We start from the raw sequence: 27,143 nt of genomic DNA, 5'->3' as shown, positions 1-27,143 counted from the left end.
ATATTTTCCTCCTCCAAAGGGTTAGGCGGTTATCCACCTATGGGATTTATTATATGGCCGTATTTGTTTCCTCCATATGTATTTTGCTATAAACAAGAACACATTTTTCGAATATATTTTATATTTTAATTCCTCACCATTTTCAAGATTTTTGTTTGCTGTCAGTGAATGAGAACACGTTTTACATTCAGAGGCAGACTACCTATTCCTGGTCTCAGCTGAGAAGTGGATACAATTGTATACAATCCAGACAATGCTCTGTGATCTAAAGAGCCTGGACTTCAGACCGAAACGTTGTAGCCATCCAGCAGTGATCTGATGTGCGGCTGTGGGTGATGTCTTTAGCTCACAGGGCATTGTAAAGACCGGAAACAATTGTATCCACTTCTCAGCTGTGAATTAACAACTATGGCCCTGTTCACATTGTTTGTAATGTCCGTTTAGCTTGTACGTCGGCAGAGCTCCCAACGTACACGCTAAACATGTAAATAGGTCTCCATTAGCCTGAGTGTCCCTTTGGCCTCTGACGGGCTGGTATATATCAGTATTGATTTTGTTTCCTTCAGGGATAAAATAGTAGCGCAGTGGACTACTCTATTACACCCCGCCGGATCCTGCAAAAAAAGTATACCGCGTAGTATATGCTTTTTTTAAAAAAAACATTGGAGCATATGGGTGACGGATGCCACTGTATGGTATTCATCACATGCATCCATTTTACAGATAGGTCATGAGCTTTTAATTTGCCTTTTTTAATAGGCATCTCCAGTTATAATATATTCAGTGGATGGGTACAGAGGCTTTCTGCCTGTGAATCTAAACAAGAGCGTCTCCAGTCACTGAAAGCAATCAAATATCTGGAAAATGGTGAGGAATTGAAACACAAAGTATACTAAGAAGTTGTTGAACTTTTCATTTCTACAGTGATTAAGCTTTATTAGGATAAACCGGAAAACCTCTTTAAGATCATGCTAGTACTTCCTGCTGGGAGAGGGGGGAGAGAGCTACTTCATTCGGAGTCCAGACACAGAGAACATATAGAGAACACACTGAGAAAATACTGGTAAATTGAAAAAGGCAATGCAATAATTTTAAATTGGAATAATTGGGGAACACATAATATCCATTATGTTTTAACCCTTGAGAATTAATTTAAAAAAATTATTAGTAACACCAGTTAATGTAACCTATGAAGAAATAATAAACTATACACCATTTACCAGGACACATACCAACCCAACAGAAGTGGAATAATTCCTAGACTCAGATCTCATAAGTCAGCATTATAAACCTATAGTGTATAATATATAATATATATGTATTACTTTCCAGCTGGATTTCCCATTCAAGCATTATTCTATGGTTGTTACATCTCATCTGATCTCTTTAAAAATGTAACATGTTTACGCTACTTTATTAAACCCCCGACAGATCAAAAATGCTGCAATATTTATGGTGCACGAATTATGGCAACATTTTTTATTTTAAGGGCGACTCCAGGTAAGGTGTATGTGCTATATCATCAATAAGAGTCCTTGTCAGCTCCATGATCAATGAATATATTTTCTCCACTACTGAAATGAATATTGGCCTTTAGTACCAGGTTGTAGGCTGTCAAGTAAGATAGTATAAATCAACGGAGCCAACATGCGGAGCCCATAAGGAAGATAGAGAGATCTTCATTTTGATATTGTAAAGAAACACAATGACAGATCACGCCTGGGTTATTAATAAGGATGAATTTAAAATTCTGGTATCATCCATATACAGATGCAGCAGAGCTGAATTTGTAATTTTTATGCTTATCTTGTACACCATAGCAATTTATTAGATGAACATAGTAGGTGGTTTACATTCAGGTTTTAGGAAAAACCCCAGGCAGCACATCATGATATTGTACACTATGACCAACGACAAACTCAGCTCTGCTGTCTGTGTATCAGGCAGAGTTGTAGAAAGGATTTTCTTCACCTGGAAAAAGATTCAGTTTTCTGCCTGAGCCCTGTATCTGAATAACCTGGCAAAATGCGGAGTGGGTTGCTGGCGCCCCCTGGAACTCAGTACTCAAGTTTATTTTAAGAGCCAGGACTAGATTGTAGCATGGAAAAGAGGGAGAATTAAGGCCTCCACCTGTCTACCCAAGGGCGGATTTAGGGGGGATATGGCGATGAGGGTATGGGCTCTGCCTTGTCCACAGTTTTTTTTAATCGCCCTCTATATATTGGATTTATTGTCTAGTGTCAGGAGGTAGTGTGTGTCAAGTGGTGCCTAGAGCTGAACAGTGGAGGGCCAAGAGTATACAGTATAAGCGTCTGATATGGGGTCTGATTATTATTTTCGTTCTCTTGTCTGGGATCTACCCAATTTATTGGGTCTGATCAGGGATCTAATTGATTTAGGGGATCTGATAAATTTAGGGGCTCTGATCTAGGGTCTGATAAATGTAGGGGCTCTGATAAAGGGGCTGATAAATTTAGGGGCTCTGATCTACAGTCTGATGAATTTAGGGGGTCTTCTTAGAGGTTTAATGTATTTAGTGGGTCTGATAAATTTATGGGGGTCTGATCCGGGGTCTGTATTAGTTTAGGGGTCTGGTCTCGAGGGTCTGTATTTATTTCGGTCTGGTCTGGGGTATTTATGTTGCTATATGGGCTGGGTATGCCCTACAGAAGTGAGGGGCCAAAGACGTCCCAGCAGCAACCTCTTCAGTGGTCAGGAGATGTCACCATGGTGGTCTGGGCCGGATGGAGAAGAATAGGAAAGAGAACGTCTACAATCAGAGAAGACGTCACCTGTGAGTCACTGGATTTATAGAGGTGTCATTACCTGTCCTGACATGTCTGTTGTAGGAAGTCCTTGTTTTATCCATGAAATATCAATTCTGGAGCATCTTTTCTTAGAACTCTGTGTCGTGACAGTCCTCCGTTATTCTTCTTCGAAATGTAAGAATAAGGCCTGGCCTGCATGGAATCTTATTGTAACGTAACTAATCATTTTTACCTATGAAGCTACAGTTGTCTTGTGAACTGCAGCTGTTAAAATCAATTAGTAGTACTACAAAAACTTTCCATGTAGTCCAGACCTAATTGACTAATTGACCTAATTCCCCTTGTAAATAGGATGTTTCCCTACACAGTCTTATACTATCAATGATGATAGGACACTGTCAGTATCTCAAGGGGAATGGTAACATCCAGTTGTAAATTTATTCATACATTTCCAGGAGGAAAAACAGAGGAACGGCACAATGTAGAGTTATAAAAAAAAGATGCTCCAGAATTGTTATTTCATGGGTAATACAAGTGAGTTCAGCTGCTGGAACCTCAGCGATCTGCTGAGATCACCGGGAGAAGCTGCAAGCGCTTACACATTGAAAGCAATAAATAGTCACACTCCAGAGAAGGCGTCCGTCTTTGCTGTGACTCTCAGCTCTGGCTAATAAAGGGAGGTTCTGGGCAGAGGACCCCCTTATATGACCCACATCCCTTAATAGGATTATTGAAAGTGGCTGACCTCATAGGACACTCCCTTTAAGACCTAGTGCTCTTAAAATTGTGGTATTATTTCAACACTGTATGGGACTGATATTTGGGCACGGTATGGCAACATTACATAGCATTATAGATCTTATATGTTACATGTAGCCTGGAATACCTTCTAAACATTAATCTGACAGTTAACCATATAGTTTGTATTATTGCCTTCTGAGAAGCATAATGAAAACCCAAAAAGCAATAAAAAGTGGATTACATTTATGACAAAGATATCACATTACATGTCAAGCACGGCAAACATGAAACCTCTTCTGCACATTTACATACGTCTGCAATAACAGTGGGCTAAAAGTAAATGTTCACTTTCAAAAGGCGATTCCCATCTTAGAAAGTGACAGTATATCGCTAGAATATGTCATTACTTTCTGAACGCTGGGAGTCCGACTGCCAAGACGACCACTGATCCTGAGATTGGAGGGACCAAGCGGTGCTCCACTGCTGCAGCCCTTGAAAGTTTTTCCCTGCACAGTGGCGCTCCTTGCCCTAGATCTGCAGGGAAAAAAAATGACGGGACCACAAGGCTAAACCCGCACTGCCGTCCCTTCATTCTCAAGATGACTGGACCCCTATGAATCAATAAGTGATGTCCTAGCCTAGCAAATCCTGTGCTGATTAATTTTTTTTATATATCTTTATAGCGGTCAGAGCTCTGCTTTCCTGATATATGCAAACCTCCTGCCTGCAGCTGCCATTAGGGGGAGTTTGATCATAAAGATTTATTAGTGAGCCCAATGTATGCCAGTATGCAGTAAGCCCATAAGCTCCCTCTAGTGGTGGCTTGAAGCAGCAAAAAATATGTACGTTAAAGGGTGACTAAACATTCAACAAACTTCTGACATGTCATAGTGACATGTCAGAAGTTTTGATTGGTGGGGGTCCGAGCACTGAGACCTCCAATCGCTGAAACGAAGCGGCAGAAGTAGCGGAGTACGGACTCATAGGCTTTCTATTGTGTCCGTACTCTACTACATTGATTTCCGGAAAAAGCCAAACAGAAACTAAGCGGCTCAGCGCTCACACGAGCACTTCAGCCGCTTCGTTCTAGCGATTGGTGAGGGTCTCAGTGCTCGGACGCCCACCAATCAAAACTTGTCACTATGACATGTCAGAAGTTTGTCAAACGTTTGGTTACCCTTTAATTCTATGACTATGCAGGGGACTTGGAGCTCTGTATCTGAAAAATAAAGTTCTGACCGCTATAAAGATATATTAAAAAAGTAATCAGCATTAAAGTCCTTATACTTGGTCACAAGCCTGTTGTTGTGGAGGACATTTGATCAAATGCAGTGCAACTTTGATTCCTCAGATCTATTCAGTGTTAAAATGGCTCTTCTCAAAATCGAATAACTTCATAATGGCAATTGGCATAAAAAAAAATAAAAAAAAATAAGTGTACTAAAGCTTTAATAAATTCCATCCCAATGGTATTTATTATTTTATTTTTTAATTCAAAATTCAAAATTCACTGTTCAATATGAGCTCGTGACTGGGTCCGTAGTTTCCCGTATTGAATACGTCAGCTGAGCAATTTAATTCTAATATTAATTGCATTTACATTTTTAGAAATTGGTTCAATCATTCATCTTAAAAATGAATTCACGCTTCGTAGCTGCAGAGTAAACAATTCATTTCTGTTTAAATAAGAAAATGTACTCACTAAATTACCGGGAGACGTCTCACATAGGAAGTAGGGACGGGAAAGAATGGGGATTACATATGAGGGCAACCGACTGCAACGCATCATCCCAATTTATAATAATAATGGCGCTAAAATAAACTTATCAAGGCCGGACAACCAAGTGACACAGCATTTAGCTTTATTTTCCGCTGCTTTTTTAGCACTTTTTTAGAACATCTTTTTTTTTTCTTTTTAGCTAAAACGCTACAGCCAGAAAAGTCTACATACACAGCATTTGGGTTTTTCCCATTTTTGTAGCGTTTTTTTGGGAGCAGTGCTGTTTTTATTAAAATGCAGCAATCTCTATCTACGGTGATCTTTCTGGCATTTTCCTCCATAGAAACCTCCACTAAAAACGCATTTAAAAAATGCCATAAAAAAATCTTCAAACTGCTTGTGTTTTTTACGCACATTTTAAGGCCCCATGCACACGAACGTGTTTTTGCGTCCGCAATTCCCCCGAAAATCCACGGGACAATTGCGGACCCATTCATTTCTATGGGCCCATACACACTATCCGTGTTTTCACGGGTCCCCGCATGTCCGCAAATCCGTGCCGCACAAACTCAGGACATGTCTTATTACCTCCCGCAAATTCGATGCGGACATGCCCATAGAAGTCAATGGGCCCGTGGAAAATGCGGGTACACCTCCGTGTGTCAACCGCAGTTTGCGGATTTGCGGAAGTGTTGCTAGGCGACGACCGGGAATGAGTTCTGTCGTCATCCTGTTTTACCTAGGCTTTTTTTTTTTTATCCGCATTTTACGGATTACATACGGATGAACTGCGAAGGACATTTCACGGAACACGGTCCTGGAATTTGCGGACCAGAAAAACACTATGGTCGTGTGCATGAGGCCTAAAACACTGAGAAAAAAACTGTGTGTAGAAGGACTAAAGGTGGCAAGAAATGAGCCCATGCCGCACTAATACGCACGGTTTAGTGAGACATCTGATCGCTTTCAGAACCCCAGATGTGTTGTGGGGGCAACAATCCTACACTTTTTCTTCCCTGTCCTGCTGAATATTGGTTCCATATATACCTGGTAAAATGTAATGTTAGTGGCGTATAGATATCTAATATAGAGTGTCATAATGTATTCAAATAATATTGCCATACAGTAACCAAATATCAGTGATATACAATCCACAAGTAATAGTGTTCTACAATCCCCAAATATATAGTGCCATAAAGTCTCAATATAATGTTGCCATGCAGTGCCCAAGTGTTTGTAAACCTAAAAAGCAACCTCAAAACAAAAGAACACGGGAGTCGCCACTAACCTGTAGAACAACCAAAGAGCATAGGGGGACATAGCACCCAAATATAAATGTGTAAATATATAGCTGACACGTATCGTCAAAAATGATAAATCTTTATTAATACATAATAAACAACAATACATGATATCAAAAAATATATATACAATAAAATAGGTCACATACGAAGAGCAGCATCAGAGAGGTATAGATGTAATTATACCCAAGGGTAAACAGAACAACCCCTCTAAGACAGACTGTACCATATCCTAAACCACCATCTAAATGCAAAAACATTTGTTGCTATGAAAGACAACAAGGGCGATACCAAATATATATAGTTTTTTCTATATTTTACTACTTTTACAAGTAACAACCTAAGTGTAAAAAAGAAAATGTATTTTGTGTTGCCAAATTCCGAAAGGCTTAACTTTTTTATTTTTCCTTCGATTAAGTGGCAATAGTTCTTATTTTTTGCGGGATAAGCTGTAGTTTTTAATAATACCATTTTGGTGTACATGCGACGTTTTGATCACTTATTTCATTTTTTGTAGGAGATTAGGTGACAAAAATAGAGACCCCGGCGTTTACAATTTTTGTTTACAGCGTACACCATGCGGGTTAAATAATTATATATTGTAATAGTTCAGACTTTTACGGACGCGGCGATACCAATTATGTTTATTTATAAAAAAAATGTACTATGCTCTAAGGGAAAATGGGAAAAGGTTTTTTTTTTTTAAACTTTTATTTATTTATTTTTTTACATAAAAAACAACTTTATTCGACTCATTTTTACTTTTTTTTATTAGTCCCCCTATTGGACTTCAACCAGCGATCCAGTTAGATCGCTTGCACTATATACTGCAATACTAATGTATTGCAGTATATCGTAATTCTGACAGGCATCTATTAAGCCCTGCCGGAGGCAGGGCTTCATACGAGCACAAAGATAGCGGACCTGCGGACCTTCATTAGGCCCCCAGGCAGCAATAACAACCATCGCTCCCCCCCACGCTAATGCGTTGCGGGGGGCGGGATGAGCAGTTAGAGGGGGTCGCCCCCCTCTTTCTAACGATTTAAATGCTGCGGTCGGTATTGACCGCAGCATTTAACGAGTTAAACGAGTGGGATCGCGCTCAAGCGCGATGCCGCTCGTTACTCTGAAGTGTTGGCTGTAACAAACAGCCGATGCCGGCATCGTATGGAGCGGGTTCACTCCGTGAGCCCGTTCCATACTTCCCCTACCCGGGGTTAAGTAACAATGCCATACAGAGCCCAAATAACAGTGTCATATAATCCCCATGTAAAACAAAACTCCTGGCACTCACTGAATGCTTTGTAACTCCTTTATTTCAAAACGAATTCTACTATTTCTAGATTATATGGCACTACTATATGGTGATTGTATTGCCTTTTACCTATCATGTGGCATTTATAATAATGGTGTCTCTTTATGTGGCAAATAAGACTTCGGGCCCCCTCAGGCACCAGGGCTGGGTGCAACTGCTACCTCTGCACCCCTTATAACTATGCCCAAGTAAAAGTATCATACAGTGGCCACATATACTGACATACAGTGCACAAATAACAGTGCCATAGAACCCCTTTGTGCCATACAGTCTGAAAATAATACTGATATGCAGAGTCCATATAAAATATTAATACTGTGCCGAAATAACATTGTAATATGGTGCCCAAGTAGCAGTGCCATTCAAAGCCCAAGTAACAGTGCCAACTTAGCAGAAAAGTAGTGTAGCCCCAAAAATTTCATCAGAGTAAAACTCTTTAATGTATAATGGGATACCCAGATCCTTGCAGTAGGTATATGGGGTGTATATGGGGTGTATTTGGTTACTATGAAGGAATGGACTAGTTTGGTTTACATTCATTTCATCTACAATGTTCTTACATCAGGATTGCCCCGTGAAGACCCGGCGGTGTCGCTGATTCTGAAGCACACTACATTGACAATTACACATGCAAATATCTCACAGATTAGTCACAGTACTGGAAGTTCTCGCAGACCGAGATTAAATTCAATCAAGCCATGAGAAATGAAGATTTTCTTTAATATGTGCTGAATTACTCCATGTACTTGACTATGTTGATTGAATATTTCATGGCATGAAAAAAATCCTAAGAGACGTTCTTTAAAAATCTATAAAGTGACAAGAGGGATTTGTCTTGATTGGGAGAAGAAAGGAGATCGCTGATTTTCTCAGAGGAACATGGGTTCATATAAGATCAGCGGTATCAGAGTGACGCTCCGCTTGTATAGAGCTCCCCAGGATACGTATCTATAGTAATGTCTATACAGGTAGAGCCAGAGGCTAATAATAATAAAAAAATATATATATAATTAATAATAATAAAAAAATAATAATACATTTATATTATTTTATTTTGTATATTTTATTATATTTCTTATATAGATTGAATGTAGTTATTTTGCCCTCTCCTGCTCCAGAAAATTTCAATGCCTAGTTGGAATCGTCCCTGTCCCGAACTTGACTTGCTCATGTCACCAGTGCTTTGAGTGCGGGATATGGGTAACCGTCAATAGGACATGTCATAAAACAGAAGTTGGAACCCTATCGATCCAGATTGTTCATGGACAGTCGGCCAGGCATGTACATCTGCTCTTCATCTAAATGAATGAATGCTACAGAAAGTCCATGAGAGAACCCAGCACTTTCCGAAACTCATATGGCTATGAATGCATCGCCTGTTATCCACTATCAAACAGAATTATAACTCGCTTCTCAATGGATGGACCTGCACCACCCCTCATATTATTTGATTTCCTAGTGACTTGTCATAAAACACTGCTTTAGGTAAAAACCAGCCCCCTCCCACCCCACAAACTACAGATCACAGGGGTGCCACATCCCTATGGTGGAGCAGCTGCTCACAAGTCTAAGTTCACCATGCAAAATGCCATGTGTCGGCTGGTGTGGTCTAAAGCCGCCGCCACTGGACTCTGGAGCATTGTGTTCTCTGGAGTGATGAGCCACGACCCACTATCTGGCAGTCTGATGGAGGAATCTGGGTTTGGCAGGTGCCAGGAGAACGTTACCTACCGGAATACATAGTGCCTACTGTAACATGTGGTGGAGGAGGGATAAGGGTCCGTGGCTGTTTTTCAGGGTTTGGCTCCTTATTGTGAAGGGTAATGTTAATACTACAGAATACAAAGACATTTTAGACAATTGTAGCTTGTATGGTTGTGGTAACAATTTTGGGTTCGACCCTTTCTGTTTCGAGTATGACTTTGTACACAGCGAGCTCCATAAAGACATGGCATGAGGAATTTGGTGTGAAGAAATTTGAGTGGCTGCAGAGCCTTAACCCCAACCCCATCCAACTCTTTCCGGATGAATTTGAATGCAGATTGCTTGCCAGAACTTCTCCCCCCAACATCAGGGCCTGAATTTACAAATGCTCTTCTGGATGAACGGGAAAAAAATTCAACCTCCAAAATCTTTTTGAAAGCCTTCCCAGAAGAGTGTTTTAGCTGCCAAAGGAACCAAACCCTATATTAAAGCCCATGGTTTTGGAACACGATGTCCAACAAACTCATATAGATGTGGTGGTCAGGGGTCTGCCTAATTTGGCCATATAGTGTATGTCTGTTATTCTAAACGATATTAGAAAAATTCTATAAAAAATGTTGTATTAATCAGTGAAAATTTGTGATTTCTAAGTAGAGCTACAATCATATCATTGTTATAGACATTAGTATTCTGCAACCTGTGCCTCTCCAGCTGTTGTGAAATTACAACTCCCAGCATGTTGGGATTTGTAGGTTTGCTATAGCTAGAGAGCCACAAGTGAGAGACTACTGCCCTATATGTGAAATTCGGAAACCTAATGAAGACAACCCCTTTTAAGATTAAACCGGTGAGACAATCAGCTGATCGTCGCTGGTCTGGCTTCAGAAACCTCCTGCGATCAGTCGGTAACTCCCCAGTGCAAATTGTAGGTAGTCGTACATTTTCCATACAGTGGCCACTACAGGGGAAATGCAGTATTACATGACGAATATTAATCTGATACATGGACGGGCCAGGTCTGGCTATTTTGGGTATGGCGTCCATATAGTTTAATAGGGCATATAGAAAGAGTCTGTCTTGATAAGACAATCTGAGCCGGCTTCAATCTAGAAAGAGATTGTTTTCATGAGACCAATGTACTAATGTAAAGATACAATATGAAACCAGTTTGATTATCTGTAATAATCTACCCCTGGAGGTTAAAATATGAGCTACTGTATTAGAAACATATTCTGCTACTGCCAAGGTAAAAAACAAGACACAACTACTTCCCCTGCAAGAAAACAAGCTGCTACAATAAACACTTGCATTAAAATAATGACCGTATTAAAGGTAATTTAGTGTTCCACAATCTTCCTTGTCATAATACTATATCAGTACAAAGTAACCTAGCTTACCTCAAAGACTAAAACATCATAATGTTCTGTGTCCTACAAAGTCGAGACAAGGCAGGGACAAGGGCGGCTCTTACTTTCATGATATGTTGTTCTAAAATTTTTTACCCAAATCCTCTTATTCCCATTGAGGGAATTGATTTTAGGATCAATCTCAATTACCATTGTAAACTTTTCACCTACTGTTGTGTTGACCCTAGTGTTTACACTGCTGGGCAGCTCACAGTGGATGGGACGGCAGTGTGATTGACAACTGTGCTCTGAAACGACGGTCCATGTTATGACACAGTCCTTCACTGTGTGATTTTGTTCATGTAAATGAGGTTTTACAAATCTGATTCCTTTGTGCAGTAAACAGTGGCGTAACTACAGTGGGTACAAAGAATACAATTGTCCCGGGCCCTTGACTCTAAAGGGGCGCAAAAAATTCAGCACACAAATTTGCATAATCCCTCAATTTTTGCTGTTAACATTATGGGACGATCTCCTGAAAGTATGCATCATTGGTCATACCTCGCAAGTGTCCTTCTTTTGGAGGGACAGTCCCTACTTCTGACTCAAGTACCTCTGTCCCTCGTTACTCCTTAAAGAGGACCTGTCTCCTGCCAAAAACCTGCAGCTGACATCCCAGTAAATTAGCCGATGCCTCTTTGATTCTGGGCAGTTAACAACAGCCAATTGTCAAGAAGTAACTGCCCACTTGACAGTCAAAGGCCTCATTTGCATATCGGGCACCAAAAATAATGGCACCGATATCTCAGAAACGGTGGGGGCTAAAATAAAAAAAACAAAAAGAGGCAGAATTGTCAGCTGTATTTTTTTAGGCAGGTGACAGGTCCTCTTTAAATGTCCCTCTTTTCTTACCACAGAAAGGGATTTGCATTAATAAACTTACTATATTGCTCCAGAAAATGTCTGTCAGATTCCTAATTGTATATTAGCCCTCAATTTGGATGTCAAAAATGTCTATATTCAGATGATGTAACAGAGAACTAAGCGTATAGATATGTATAAAAATATGGGTCTTTCACACAGTGAACCATAAGTGTTCCTCCTTAATCCTCCACAGAGATGGGAGGTATGTGTAACTACTCACCCCCCGACGGTTGCATACATGGATCTGTGAGCGCTGGCCCGCATCTCCTCCTCAGGGTACGCCAGCACTCACTTCCGCTTCATTCTGCTGTGTGCCGTAGGGTGCGCGCACGCTCGTGCCTGGCCTTAAAGGGCCAGTGCACGCACATGAAAAAAATCAGTAATTAGCCCATACTCACCCTGGACTATAAGAGGAGCCCTGCCCCTTCCTTCATTGCCTGAGCATTGTTGTGTTTACCCATGTCAATTCTTGCAAATGCCCCCTTAGTGTTTTTCATTTCCAAGAGTTCCTGTGCCTGCTACCTGTATCCCGTGCTACCTTGTTTCTGTGCCTTAGAGAGTTGGAGTCATGTTGTGCCACCGATCATGTCTGCTGTGCTGCATCACGTCTGGTGTCTGCTGCCAAGCTCCAATCCGAGCCTAACCATGTCTAAACTACCACAGGTACCCTTACTTGGACACTTGGACTATAGACATTGACTTGGTACTCTGTTTGGCCGGCTGCTGTCCCGCTACGTCGGTGCGGCCCAGTGGGTCCGCATACCCACAGAACGTGACAGTATGTCATTGGTTGTTAGATAGAGGGCCAAAGACATCCCAGTTACCCCTCTGTTTTCTTATGTATTATCAGAACATTCCCACAGCTACAGGGATTAAATCGAGGGGTATGTATAGCAGGTGCCGAGGTAGCCGTTGCCCTTGGTCCCTGGTCTCTTTCCCCTCTGCCACATAAGTAGACACCAGGTTTATAAATGACCCATGGTAGATCGAGGGCCCAGTTATATATTTTGCATTGAGGACCAGGATCTTCAAGTTATAGTTCTGGATTGTATACAGAATGTTATTTTATGGCTATGTTCACACAGGGCAGATATGCTGCGTAAAAGCAAACAGCGTATCAGCCCTGATCGCAAAAGGGAATTCCGGATGAAAAACCGCACCAAATTGTGGTACAGTTTTTCGGCCGGAATGTCCACTGCGGAAAACTGCACGTCAAGAAAAACACATACTTACCCTCTGTCGTCCTGCAGACCAGCTCCCTGGGATGACGTTTCATCCAGTGTGATTGGCTGCAGTAGTCACATTGGATGAAACGTCATCACAGGAGTCCGGCCTGGACGAAGAAACACAGAATTCTGGGTAAGTTTAAGATTACATTTTTTTCTGAATTGCGTTTTTTGCTGCTTTTCCGCCGCTAAAAATGCCACATCTGCTATATGTTGTGGGTTTTCCCTTCCCATTGTATTCAATGGGGAAAACCTGCAACACAAAAGCAGCGATTACGCAAATACAATTGACATACTGTGGATTAGAAAAACGCACGCGGGTAAATATCTGAGCCTTTTTTCAGCTTATCATTTACGCAACGTGTGGATGAGATTTGTTCAAATCTCATCCACTCTGCCGCTACTGTATTATACTGCGGATTTGCAGCAAAGAAATCTGTTGCGGAAAATCTGCAGTATTTACTCTACGTGTGAACTGACCCTATGTATTTGCTATCTATGCAATTGCCTCCAGTGATCTAGAACACGGCTCCAGAGGTGCGTCATTACTTTAATGCTTATTGTGAGATTTTTGCTCTTACGTCTTGCTAAACCTGTGAATTTCTGCTCCAGCTCCTTCCAAGCTGTGCTGGTAAATGTATATAAATAACTTGTGCAGAATGTGTCAAATCTATTTGTGTTTGCTTATTAAATATAAATCCATTCATCTTGAGTCCTTGGTAACTGCCCAGCCTAGGAACCCAGCAAGAAAAGGGAAAGTGGCATTCTCTTCTCACAATGTGGCATCTTAAAGTCGAACAACTCATTATAATGAACTGAAATCTTCTATACGGCACACGGAGGGTAACCGAGTATTACTGTAAAGTCACAAAGATTTCCTCATTAGTAAAGTCATTATAATTTGTACAGCACAGATCTATACCTTGCGCTGGATGTCAGGCTTAAAGGATACAAGACTAGAGAGAGTGACCTACTATGCTGAAAGCAGATACTGACCAAATGGCTTCTCTAATGTGTCCATTTGACTAAGTAATGGTTTCTCTGCCTGAAATGAATGAATAATCCTTGTTCACATGCCCTACACCTGATTTAGAATCAGAATTAAAGAGCATCTTTCACTCCGGAGGACGCACCACATCTAAATATTGCACAGACAGCCAATTGATTTCAATGGGAACTGTGTAATGCTTAATTTTACCTGTGGTGGCGCTGCAGGGAAATTGAACACTTAATTCCAGTTTCTCCAGATTACAGCTGATCGCTGGAGGTCCCAGCAGTAATGTGCCCTGTGATCAGCCTATTGTCAGGGTACCCATCTAATAAAAAGGGGTTGTCCCTGGCAGACCCCAAGTTGTCCTTCTTATATTGAAGGACACATATCTACTGATTCAGTGAATTAATATTTTGTTCAGATGTCTCTAATCGTGACAATGACAAACAGCAATTGTGAATGAAAATGGTTTTGGTTTTATGGCATGTCAATTATATACACATACATCAAAGCCTAATATTGTGTAGTTCCCCCTGGTGGTGCCAAAATATGTCTGACCCATCAAGGCAAGGGGAAGGGGTCATGTTGTATCTTTCAACAAGGCTTGCCTTCTTTCAATAGTGCAACCTGGTGCCACCTCTTCCCCAGTTAAGCGATGCACATGCAGCCGACCGTCCACATGTTGTGAAAATAAGGGTCAGTTCACACGCATTGGAAAACGCGCCAAAAAAACGCCGAAAATGCCTCCTATTGACTTCAATTGGAGGCGGAGGCGTTTTTTTCCCACGAGCGGAAAAACCATCTTGCGGGAAAAAGTAGCAACATGCCCTATCTTCGGGCGTTTACGTCTCTGACCTCCCATTGACATCAATGGGAGGCAGAGAAAGCGTATTTTGCTGCATTTTCTGCCCGCGGCTCTGAATGGCCACGGGCGAAAAAAAAGCAGCGAAAATCGGTGTGCAGTCAGAGCAAAATCTGCCTCAAAATTGCAAACGGAATTTTGAGGCACATTTTCTGCCTGCAAAAAACTCCATGTGAACTCAGCGTAAACATGATTAATCAGACCAGGCCACCTACTTCCATTGCTTCATGGTCCATTGTCCAGTTCTAATGCTCATTTGCCCATTGTAGATGCTTTGGCAGTGGACCGGGGTGAGCATGGGCATCCTGTCCAATAAGCAGCCCGAAACACAGCAAACTTCACCGGTTGTCCTTCCTTGGACCACTTTTGGTAGGTACTAACGACTGTGTACCAAGAACACCCCACAAGACCTGCTATACTGAAGATGCTCTGACCCAGTCGTCTAGTCATCACTATTTGGCCCTTGTCATAGTCGATCAGATCCTTACACTTGCCCATTATTCCTGCTTTCAAATCATCAACCTCAGGAACTGACTCACCTACTGCATGTCACAATCTGTGGGTATGTGGACCCACTGGGCCGTACCGCCATAGCGGGATAGCAGCTGGCCAACAGGATACCAAGTCAATGTCTATAGTTCGAATAAGGGTACCTGTGGTAATTCAGACAGGCAGCAGGCAGATACCAGGCGCAGTGTAACACAGAAGGAGTAGTATGCAGCACAACACGACTCCAACACTCTATGGCACAGGAACAAGGTAGCACGGGATAGAGGATACAGGTAGTAGGAACGGGAACACTGGGAACTGGAAAACACTTAGGGACCATTTGCAAAGACTAACACGGGTAAACACAACAACGCTCAGGCAATGAGGGAAGGGGCATGGCCCTTCGTATAGTCCAGGGTGAGTATGGGCTAATTACATATAAAATTCATGTGCGCGCACTGACCACACTGGGACACTGCAGAATGAAGCGGAAGTGAGCACTGGCATCTCCTGAGGAGGAAATGCAGGCCAGCGCTCACAGATCCATGGCTGTGGCCGTCTGGAGGTGAGTAATCCCAACGGCCCGTGGCCATTGGTGTTACACTGCATAATATATCCCAACCCTTCTCAGGCGCTATTCCCATAGAAGAACAATTTTTCATCTAAATTTTGGGTGCTTGTCTCAAAGAGTGTATATGTGTGTTTTATCCCTAAATCATGGTTTATTTTTCCAAACATTGAAGTTTGCAAAAGATTTTCCGCTCATGTGATCCTTATAGCGTGCCATGATGAAAAGAATGTAAAGCAGCCGACCTTTTCTCTCAACATAGGCCACATTTTTTCTGTGTTGATGAAGTAGTGGAGTTATTTCGTTCTTTTATAAAGTGTTGACTTTGGTAAATAAGTCAATGGAACTTTTTAAACTGTTATGGAAAGTCTATCCTATTCATTATCCTTAATGCATTGGGATTTTCTGAAAGTATTTGCCTTGCTGTTGTCATAATAGCCTAAGTCCTGATATTATTACACAATACTCTGGTCTACCAGGATTATATCATTACTTCATGCTGAAATCATTTTAATGGAAACATTTGCATTGATGACTATAACATACAAGTGGATTTGTTGTAATGAAGAGAAAGATATGTTCAGCTTGGTAAAATTATATTTTCCAAATCCATGATAGTTGTACATCAAGGACAAGAATATACACCCATGGACACCATGCACTGGGGTCAGTAAACCAATGGATAGCATAGACTGAGCACAACAACAAAACTACACACTGTTTACTAGCGTTAAAAAAAAGTACAGGACATCATGGAGTGGGGTAAGAAATAACTGGACACATTGGACCAAGGTCAACAAAAAAGTGCACTATTTACTGGCACCATGGAGGAGGGAAGGGTCTACAAACCACTGGAAAACTTAGACTGGGGTCAACCAAAAACTGCACTATTTATTGGGCACCATGGAGGTGTGAGAGGTTGACAAACCACTGGACACCATGAACTGGGGGTCAACAAACCACTGGACACCATGGACTGGTGTCAAACCGCTGAACACTATGGACTGGGGTCAACAAACCACTGGACACCATGGACAGGGGTCAACAAACTGCTAGACAGTATGGACTGTGCTCAACAAACCACTGGACACCATAAATACATATTGGATACCAGTGATGGTGGGCAAAAAACTACTCCACACTAGGGACTACGGAAACAAATAACTACATCAGGGACTGGATGCAATATGTCGGAAGAAATAATGAGTGCATCAAACTAATGCACACAAGGAATTTGTATTATAGTCATGTCCAGTGGTCGGGTCATGTTGAGGGTTGTAGTGTTCTATCTATAAAGTATAATGAATTGTATTATGGTTATGTCCAGTGGTCGGTTATGTTGGGAGATGTAGTGTTTTATGTATAGAGTATAATAGATTTGTATTATGTCATGCCTAGTGGTCAGGTCACGTTGGGGTTTGTAGTTTTCTATGTGTAGAGTATAATATAATTGTACTATGGTCATGTTTAGTGGTCTGGCCATGTTGGGTGGTGTAGTGTTGTATGTATAGCGTATAATATAATTATATTATGTCATGTCTAGTGGTCGGTCATGTTAGGGGTTGTTGTGTTCTATGTATAGAGTATAAAAGAGTTGTATTATGGTCATGTCCAGTAGTCGGTTATGTTGAGTGGTGTAGTGTTCTCTGTATGGAGTATAAAAGAGTTGTATTATGGTCATCTCCAGTGGTCGCGTCATGTTGGGGGTTCTAGTGTTCTCTGTATAGAGTATAATAGAATTGTACTATGGTCATGTTCAGTGGTCCCGCCATGTTGGGTGGTGTAGTGTTGTATGTATAGGGTATAATAGAATTATATTATGTCATGTCTAGTGGTCAGTCATGTTGGGGGTTGTAGTGCTCTATGTATAAAGTATAACAGAATTGTATTATGGTCATATCCAGTGGTCGGGTAATGTTGGGAGGTGTAGTGCTCTATGTTTAGAGCATTACCGTCTTGTCCAGTGATGAGGTAATTCTAGGGGCTGTTGTGCTATATTATAATTGGGATATAATCAGATCTAGTGGCTTTGAGTTTGCTGTCTAAATGGAAATGTGAGATAATTACATTTTAATCAGATCCAGTTGTCAGGTCATGTTAGGTAAGCACGATGCCCCCCAGCTATATGGAGGGTAATAGAGCTGTTATATGATGACATTCATTGGTCAGGTCATGTAGAGGACGTGTTGTTTTCGTTGTGCTTCCAAAGCAAAGCTGTATAATTGTACTAAACACTACTCCATAATACCACGACTACTGTGGCAAGGAGTAGAAGGGCAATGATCATGTATGTTTCAGGGGTCATACTCTGACAAACCCTATGGCTGCCACTAGTGGTTGTCATATTTAAAGACCTGTTAGACCAAGATAACTAAGGAATACTTTATATAATACTAAAAAACTTGAAAAAAGAGGTCAACTCAAGGATATATATGTCCAGATGTTATTCTTTATTTTAGGGGCAAATGCTCTTTTGTCCCAAAGCCATACAAAAATATAAGGGTATGTTCACACGCAGTAGCAAAATACGTCTGAAATTACGGCGCTGCTTTCGCCTGAAAACAGCTCCTGATTTTTAGACGTTTTTTAACAACTCGCGTTTTTCGCTGCGTATTTTACGGACATTATTGGAGCTGTTTTTCAATGGGGTCAATGAAAAACGGCTCCAAAAACGTCCCAAGAAGTGACATGCACTTCTTTGACGTGGGTGTCTTTTTACGCGCCATCTTTTGACAGTGACGCGTAAAATTACACCTCGTGGGAACAGAACGTCGTAAAACCCATTGAAAGCAATGGGAAGAAGTTTGTAGGCGTAATGGAGCCGTGTTTTCAGGTGTAATTAGAGGCGTAAAATCCCCAAATTTCGTCTGAAAACACTGTGTGTGAACATACCCTTATAATAAATAATTCTGACAACAGTTGCCATTAAATTTTTTTATTCTGTTCTCCTAAGAGAAGGCTAAATGTACAGTATACTGTAAAGTCAAGAGCTGATATAAAAAAAAAAAGTTCCTTGAGTTCCTGAGAAATACCAAGAAGAAAAATAGTGACCATGGGGTAACATTTTTTGGGGTGTTTGTCTGTAATCCCATTTTAAGGGACATTCCACAATGGTATGATGCCCTCCTAACAGTCAACTCCTCAGGGGCGTCCTCCATGCATTACCAAAAAGAGGTGTCAGGTCATAGAGCTCGGGAATGGGTAAGTACAGTGGGTGTTGAGGGAGCTTCACTCTTCCAGGCCAAACTTTTTGAATATGCCTTTAAGAACACCAACGTCAGCTTCCACCGAGCTTAACATATTAAAATCTAAAAAATTGGGTCTTCGTGCCCCTTTAACATTTTTGGTTTTACACAATCGGTAATGTAAATGAATACTAATAATCATTTTCTGATAGCTTCCTATTAGTTCTAATATAAGTCCCGATCCTAAAGGACACTGTATATGAAGTAAAGTAAATGACTGGAGCGCCGCAGTTCCCCTCGGATTCGGAGATTCGTACAGTAATCCCCCACTAATCTCAGTCTATGTTCTTCAATAAACAGTTGTGGTGTCTGTAATGACCCGGCTCCTCGATGATAAGGACAAGTGCATACAGAGAAGCGGCTCTGCCATCAGTCTTAAGGGACACTGCCACATAAAAGACAAACATTAATAAGATCCTGGGGGGCACGTTAACTTCATTAGAAGTATTCTGCGCTCCAGCCGCTGAAGTTATCTGCCGCTTTCAGTGCACAGCTGTGAACCATTAACCCTGTCTTATCAATATGGAGCACAGGCATTAAACATTTGGAATTACGGCAGAATATCATTAGGAGACATGAGTGCTCTGCCGGGTAATGCAGGACCCATTGTGCTTTATATAGAGATAGCGTAATGCAGCCGACACAAAGCACAGGTCGTTTCAATGGAAATCAAGACCTTCTCCGTCTATTACAGCCCTATTGATCACACATGATCTGTTTACACTCTCCAGCCATGCATCACGGCGCTATCGATTGTCAATTTCAGGTTATTTATTGGTCTGTTTATTGTGTTTTTCTTTTGGTTTTATATATTTATTTTGTCTGTTGAACCTAAATCATGTGCTAAATGTTGCGTCTGCTACAGGGGTGTAACTACAAAGTGCTGGGCCCCATACCAAACTTCCGTATGCCCCAAGGACCTGCTTCACGAACACTGTTTTTATAGTGTTTGTTTTTTGTTTTTTTTAGATGTTTTGCACAGGCTTAATTTTTTCAGCGTTTTTGAAGTCCTATAGAGAAACCTATGGAAAAAAAAAGTATGTAGTCTGTTTTTATATTTTACTATACACTGTAAAATAACATCTGGCCGCAGAGTTTTTGGGGAAAAAAATGACCACCAAATAAACCAAAAGGCCCCATGCACACGACCGCAAAAAATCTCCGTAATTGCGTACCGTAATACAGTCCGCAATTACGGACCCATTCTTTTCTATTGGGCGTGGACAACTTTCCGTATCGCTACGAATAGGTGTCCGTGCTGTAGAACCGTGCCGGGAATTATGGAGCATGTCCTACTTTTTGTATTTTACGGGCCATGCTCCCATACTTTGTATGGGAGAACTGCCCGAAAACGTGGGCCGTGCCCCTCGGCCGTGCCACCAATCACGTGCTGTGATTACGGGCACGGCCGTGTGCATAAGGCCTCAAGCTCCATGCATACGACTGTATTTTTCATCCATAATTACAGACCGTTATTACGGACCCATTCATTTCCGTGGGCTATGGACACCTTTCCGTATTTTTACGGATGGGTGTCCGCGCCGTAGAAATAATAGAACATGACCTTTTTTTGTCCGTAATTACGGCACGGAGTCCCCATAGAAGTCTATGGGCGCTTCCGTAATAACGGACGGCTACGGAAGCATTGCTATGCGACGCCAGGGGATTACCCTAAAGTCCTCCCTATTTTTTCGTGGATCCGTAAATACAGATGCATTACGGAAGCTTTACGGACCGTATTTACGGACTTCCGTATATGCGGATGACTTACGGATGACTACGGATCCGTATTTACAGACAGTATTTACGGATGGATGAAAAATACGGTCATGTGCATGGGGCCTAAGGCGGACAGCTGGCCCTTTTTACGGGCCGTCCTCCCATTATAAAGTATAGGAGCACGGTCCGTAAAATAAAAAAATAGGACATGTCCTATTTTTTTCGGCAGGTTTCTACTTCACGGACACCATACGGGAAGGTGTCAGTCGGCCATAGAAATTAATTGCACCGTAATTACGGTGCGATTTTACTGTCGTGTGCATGCGGCCCAAATGTGTGTAAATCCAGCCTTACTTGCTCCATGTGAATGTTAGGGTACTGCATACAACGTCCCGATGCTGGCCAATGTCAGGACATTGTGTGCCGGGGTGTGTAGGGCCTGATGTGGCAGGAGGTCTATGGAGCCCCTAGACTATGGAGACGACCACAACTGCGACCCCTATAGTTACGCCACTGGTCATCTACAGTAGGTGAAGTTCAACAAATAATATGTACTGTAGCTTATAATAGGTGTCAAGTGTCAATGTAGGTAACCGTCTTAATGAATTTAGTGAGAAAAGTGAAATGAGAAAAACAAAACACCAAACCTGACGATGTTCCTGTATTTTAGCTTCATCCTATGTTTTATGTGATCTATTCTCTGTTTCTTTGGGACTCTACTTACTCCTCTTTTAGTCGATAATAACCCTGCACATTACAAAATATATCAAAAATATACAAATAAAACAATCTGCCAACAGCAACTTGCTGATGGTTTCTCTGTGGAAACACAGTGGGGCAAATTTACTATTCAAATTGAGACCGAATTCTAGTGCATATGCCGTGCTCCTCATTTATTAACTGTTTTATAAACTTTCTGTGCCCCACTTGACAGGTGTGACTTAGACGAAAAAGGGGTATGGCTCGGTGGAAAAGGCGTGTGGCTTAAATGCTTCACAGTCTACGAAAATGTTTGGCCAACTAAGGAGTGACCTAAAGTAAGCCAACCAAGAAGTAATATGAAGTTAGACAAAAATGTGAAAAAAAAGTGTCAAATTTGGCGCACATCGGCATATTTTAAGCTAGTCCCCTTTCTGCTAGACCACACCCCTTTTTCACATAAAAGTCTCTAAAACTGTTTATTACTTTGGTGCACGGTATGTGAATAGTAAATTTGCCCCTAGGCGTTTGTACAAAGTCAATGTTACGACTCTAGCTTCATATGTAAAGGCCAGGGGACCTTTAAAAAGTTATACCCACTGTGGATGGCACACATTATATTTATCCGAACCATGAGCAGAGTACAGACATCATGTAGTACATCATCTTAACAATGTAGAATATTCCTATAAAGCTCTGGTGACCCTACCTGTACTATCTTCATACACCACAGTTACTGTCTTCCAGCTGTAATGTAACACCAGGTCCAGCACCGCTCGGCTGATTGCAGCATAGTCTGGGTGGAGATTGATGAAAAATGTGTCTTTGTTGTCTACTGATGGGTGTTTCCATCGAGTTTGGATGTGAGGAACCTCAAGAGCATTGCAGATAGATTGGACTGCGCTGACCGAGGAACTGTGTGATGGTCCAAACAATGCCGCCACCCCAAGGGCAAGCTGGTCACAAGCTGAAGCAGAGAAAAGCAGAATATGGGTAAGAACATCATCCATAATAGGTTTCGGAATTCGAGCATTATTTTACATCTAGATCAGCGGTTTGTAACCTGTGGTTCTCCTGCTGTTGAGAAACTACAACTCCCAGCCTGCCCTACCAGCCTGTAAGTCAGGGGTGGGGAACCTTTTTTCTGCCAAGGGCCATTTGGATATTTATAACATCATTCGCGGGCCATACAAAATTATCAACTTTTTACCTGCTATATTTGGTCAAACATTTTATGAACTCCGCCCTAATGTGATGGATGGAACTGCTTCTCTGTGGTAAGGCATGTGATGTTCGCCGGTATTGATGATGTTGCTACTGCGTCGGTCAGTCTGGAGCGCAGTCGACTCTTTGCAATGGTAAGTTTTGAAACTTACTTACTTAAAGGGGTTTCCCCATTAGGGACATTTATGACATATCCACCTCTGGGACCCGCATCTATCTCTAGAAGGAGGCCCCCTAAACCCTGTTCTACCTCTCTGTGTTCCCGCTGATTTCCGACCAGAAGAAAACAGTGTAACTCACTGTGCTGTGCTGTTTCCATAACTTCTATTCAGTTCTATGGGACCTACGGAAACAGCGTAGCTCAGCAAGCTACGCTGTTTTCTTCTTCATTGTCGGAAATCACAAGCTTCAGCCACAACACAAAGAGGTAGAACGGGGTTTAGAGGGCCCCGTTCTAGAGATAGATCTGGGATTCACACCTATCTGACATTTATGACATATCCTGTGGACATATCATAAATGCCCTTGTTGAAAAAAAAAAACCTTTAAGTCACCTGACCTCACTTGGAGTAAGTAAGGTGGGTGGACGGTGCCAAGGAGGGAAGCAGCGGTCAGAGTGAGGCGGGGGCGTGCTGTGATGGGAGTGGACCAGTCAGGTGACCGACCTCACTCAGACCGCCGCCGCCATACTTGGCTCCATCTGCCCTTCTGCTGCTCCTAAATGCGAGTGAGTAGGGTGGACGGAGCCAAGTAGCGAATGCCTTATATGGCCCGCGATCGGACGTTCTCCACCCTGCTGTAAGGACATGCTCAGAGTTGTAGTTTTGCAACAGCCACTGGTTGGAGACTAATGATCCAGAATAACACTAAAGGTACTCAATAAAATTGAGGACCTGATCTCCACTAACATCATGTCCCTGCTGCACTGCATTCTGGGAGATGTATTTTTTTTTTCTAGAAGACAATGCCCAGTGTAAAGTCTTGACTTCCCAGAATAAAAATTAGCTTTGCAGAATATCTGAACCAGCAGGGAGTGGCTCAGAAGATGTGAGCTCAGAGCTTGTGGATGTGAATATAGAATAATATAGACTACAACTCAAGATCATTGCAAGATAAGTAAGAGTTACCTTTTTATGTAGATTAAATCCATATATAAGCTATAAAAAGGTGGTCAAAGGTAAAACTACACGTTAAAACCCTTTGGAAAGTGGGTCTGTAGGGGGGGGTGTATTTAGGTTTGTAGCTCAGTTTATTTCAAGGGCGTAGCTATAGGGGGAGCAGAGGTAGCAGTCACACCCAGGACTTGTTTTCTGAGGGGCCCAAGGGCCCCTCTACCGCATAGGTAGACACCAGTAATATAAATGACACATGACTTTAAGTTATTACTACTTATCTCTACTTCTCAGTTTTTCCTGAGCTCCGCCTCGGGGGCGGAGACTATCTGCTTTGATGTCTCCCATACACAGCACACACAGAGAAGAGGAGATCTGGCTCTCCTATCTCTTTCTATCACCCAAATAGAAGCAGCAGCATAAAGGATATTATACGGCAGTAATAAGCAGTGTAGTTGTGAATCTAGAACTGGGGTGAGATAGAACACATACTAGAAGCCGCAGCAGCATTTATGTGTGTCTCCCTACAGCAGCACCCTTGCCCTTCTTCATACACTTCTATGGGCAGCATGTAACCTGATCCCAGAGTGAGCTAATAATTCGTCTCTCTCCTCAAGATGGATTTTAGCAGTGAATTGAGAGTGAATGATTAATATAGGAGGAAAGGTGCGGAGAAGAAGTGGCTCATAAGTGGAGAAAGAGGCATTTTTCTCTAATAAGATATATTACAAAATGTCTTATATTTGCTTGCAATATTGATGTATGCAAAGTTTGAAACAACAGTGACCATTTAATAATATATCATCATAAGTACCTCTCCTGGAAGCTTCAAAGCTGTCAAACAGGTTTATTCTCTGGATGTCATAGGTTAGTGTGGTGTTGGGCATCAGTGTTCTGTTCCTATTAATATTGGTCACTGCAAACTTGAAGGCTAGTTCTTCCACATTCACTGGCTCATTTTCTTGTGTCTCGAAAATGCCTCCTGTAAGCAAGAAATAAAGAAAAAACACAGCTATAACTCAAATCTTGCAAAAACCTGGGGTATATTAATTTCAAAGGATTCACGATAGATCGATAGATAGATAGATAGATAGATAGATAGATAGATAGATAGTTTTCCTGATGCCGAATTCCAAAAAACCTGCTACACTTCAAAACAACCATACATTTAAAGCAGTTGAACCCATGTAAATTCCCTAATGGGGTATTTAGCCATATACACTTAGGTCCCCCTAGTGGCAGCTACAGGCAGCCAGAATATTATCATATAACTCTATGTGTATGCCGGGGTTTCGGAGCTTTGTCTACAAAAAATGGAGCTTGAAACCTTAGAGTATGTTCACATGGCGTTTTTTGCATATTCATTCTGGCACATTTTCTGCATCGGAATCAGCGTTGAAAATCCCTCTATTTTGCTGAATCGAAATCAGCGGTGCTGAAAACCATCCCGACCAATTTAAGTGCGGTATCCACCTCAAAAATTCAATGGGAAGCAGAAAAATAGTGCCAAAATCTTTTGGTGTTGTTTTTGTGCACTTGGAAGCGCCAGGAAACACGTGCTGAATTTACTTTTACTTTTCAAAAGCAAAACATCCAGGGGGCTAATTATAAAAAAATGTGTAGAAAAAAACAGTTCAACTTCAGCGTCAAAATCAACGTATATTTTGAAATCCAAAGTCCGTGTGGACAATGCGCTGATTTTGGCGGCAAATTCAAAGTTTAATTTTTCAGCCTCAATTTAATACTGTGTGAACGCACCCTTATAAAATTATACAATGACATACATCAGAGAATTTCGGACTAATTTAATTCCTTAACGACCACCCACCGTCTTTTGACGGCAGGCAGTGCAGGTCCTTCGCCTACAGCAACGTCACTGTAGAAGATGCTGATGAGCACTCATCCTCTAAGCAGGAGCTGTAACTTACAACTCCTGAATTTAGAACAGCCTCCTGAACACAGCTGGGATCAGAAAAAATTCTGAACCCACCGCAGCATGATCAAAGGGAACTCCCCGCTTCGATTGCGTCACTGGAAAGCGGTGACACGATAGAAGACCGGGGAATCCCTCTGCAGTCAGCCCTGGGGACCTAGAAAGGACCCCAGGGCTGTCTGTTCAGTTTGCCTGCTGTTAGGGCACAGTATGTCATAGTGACACATTGTAATGTATTAGTATACAGGAGCATGCTAATACATTATATATTTATAAAAATTAAGTTGTAAATAATGTTACCCATTAATGGGAGGGATTAAAAAAAAGTAACAAAAAAATAAATAAATAAAAAATGTCCCAAAAAAGTCATTATTTTGCATAAAATATATTTTATTGCCCATACATTACATAAAAAACAGAAATCCTACACATATTAGGCATCTACACGACCATAATAACCGAAATAATTAATTTAACATTATTTAGCGTGAGACGTGAACGGGATAAAAAAATAAACAAAAGCAATCCCTTTTTCCTATATACACGCCGTAAAAATAAATTCTATAACGCACACATTGAATTTTTTCTACCCCCCCCCTCCCCCAATCCACGCAGGAAAAAAATAAATAATTTACCGCATAATACAAGGCCTGATACAGCCACGTCAATAAAAAAATAAAAAAGTTATGGCTGCTGAAAGGCAGAGAGGCGAAAACTGAAAAAAGTAGCTGGTCAAATAATAATAATAATAATCATAATAATAATAATAATAATAATAATAATAAAAAAATAATAATAAAAAGACTGGATATTCACTTTACATAAGAAATGGATAAATTAAATAAATAATGGGGCCTCTCCAGTTCTCAGAATTTCAGTAGAGATCCTGTAGTTCCTATCACAATCACGTCTCCATATTCTGGCCTCTTCCTTCCATCGCAAACCTGTCAGCAAACTCCAAACCTACTACTAGATGGGATTTCATATTGACCGTTCCCTTGTGGCTTTTTTCCGCTAAATTGTTTAAGAATTTTCATTCTTTTCCTCCTTGTCTCTTGTGTATCGGCTGCTGCCGCCTTAGAATATAAATTTAAATACAGTTTGAGAGTGGAAAAATCGCAATTTTATTGTGGGGAGATACAAAGCCGGCATAACACATCATTGTTTTGCTGATAGAGTGAATTTTTATATAAAAACTGTTATCCCGTAGAGTAACCAATCAGCCATTGCTCTACATGAGCTAGAATCTGACATAA

At 41.4% G+C, this 27,143-nt stretch overlaps 1 protein-coding gene across 5 annotated transcripts in view; it reads right to left on the bottom strand.

Moving 5' to 3' along the window:
• Positions 1–27,143, bottom strand: part of GRIK1 (glutamate ionotropic receptor kainate type subunit 1) — a 334,933-nt gene that overhangs the window by 150,510 nt on the left and 157,280 nt on the right. For all 5 annotated transcript variants that reach the window (XM_075854555.1, XM_075854552.1, XM_075854554.1 and 2 more), the window contains exons 2-3: positions 24,769–24,936; positions 22,328–22,585 (exon numbers count right to left, since the gene is read on the bottom strand). In XM_075854555.1, the coding sequence (XP_075710670.1) occupies positions 22,328–22,585; positions 24,769–24,936 (426 nt within the window). The remainder of the gene's footprint in view (positions 1–22,327; positions 22,586–24,768; positions 24,937–27,143) is intronic.

This window comes from Rhinoderma darwinii, chromosome 2 (genome assembly GCF_050947455.1).
Source record: "Rhinoderma darwinii isolate aRhiDar2 chromosome 2, aRhiDar2.hap1, whole genome shotgun sequence".
Lineage (NCBI taxonomy): Eukaryota > Metazoa > Chordata > Amphibia > Anura > Rhinodermatidae > Rhinoderma > Rhinoderma darwinii.
This window is presented reverse-complemented; position numbering and strand designations above follow the sequence as displayed.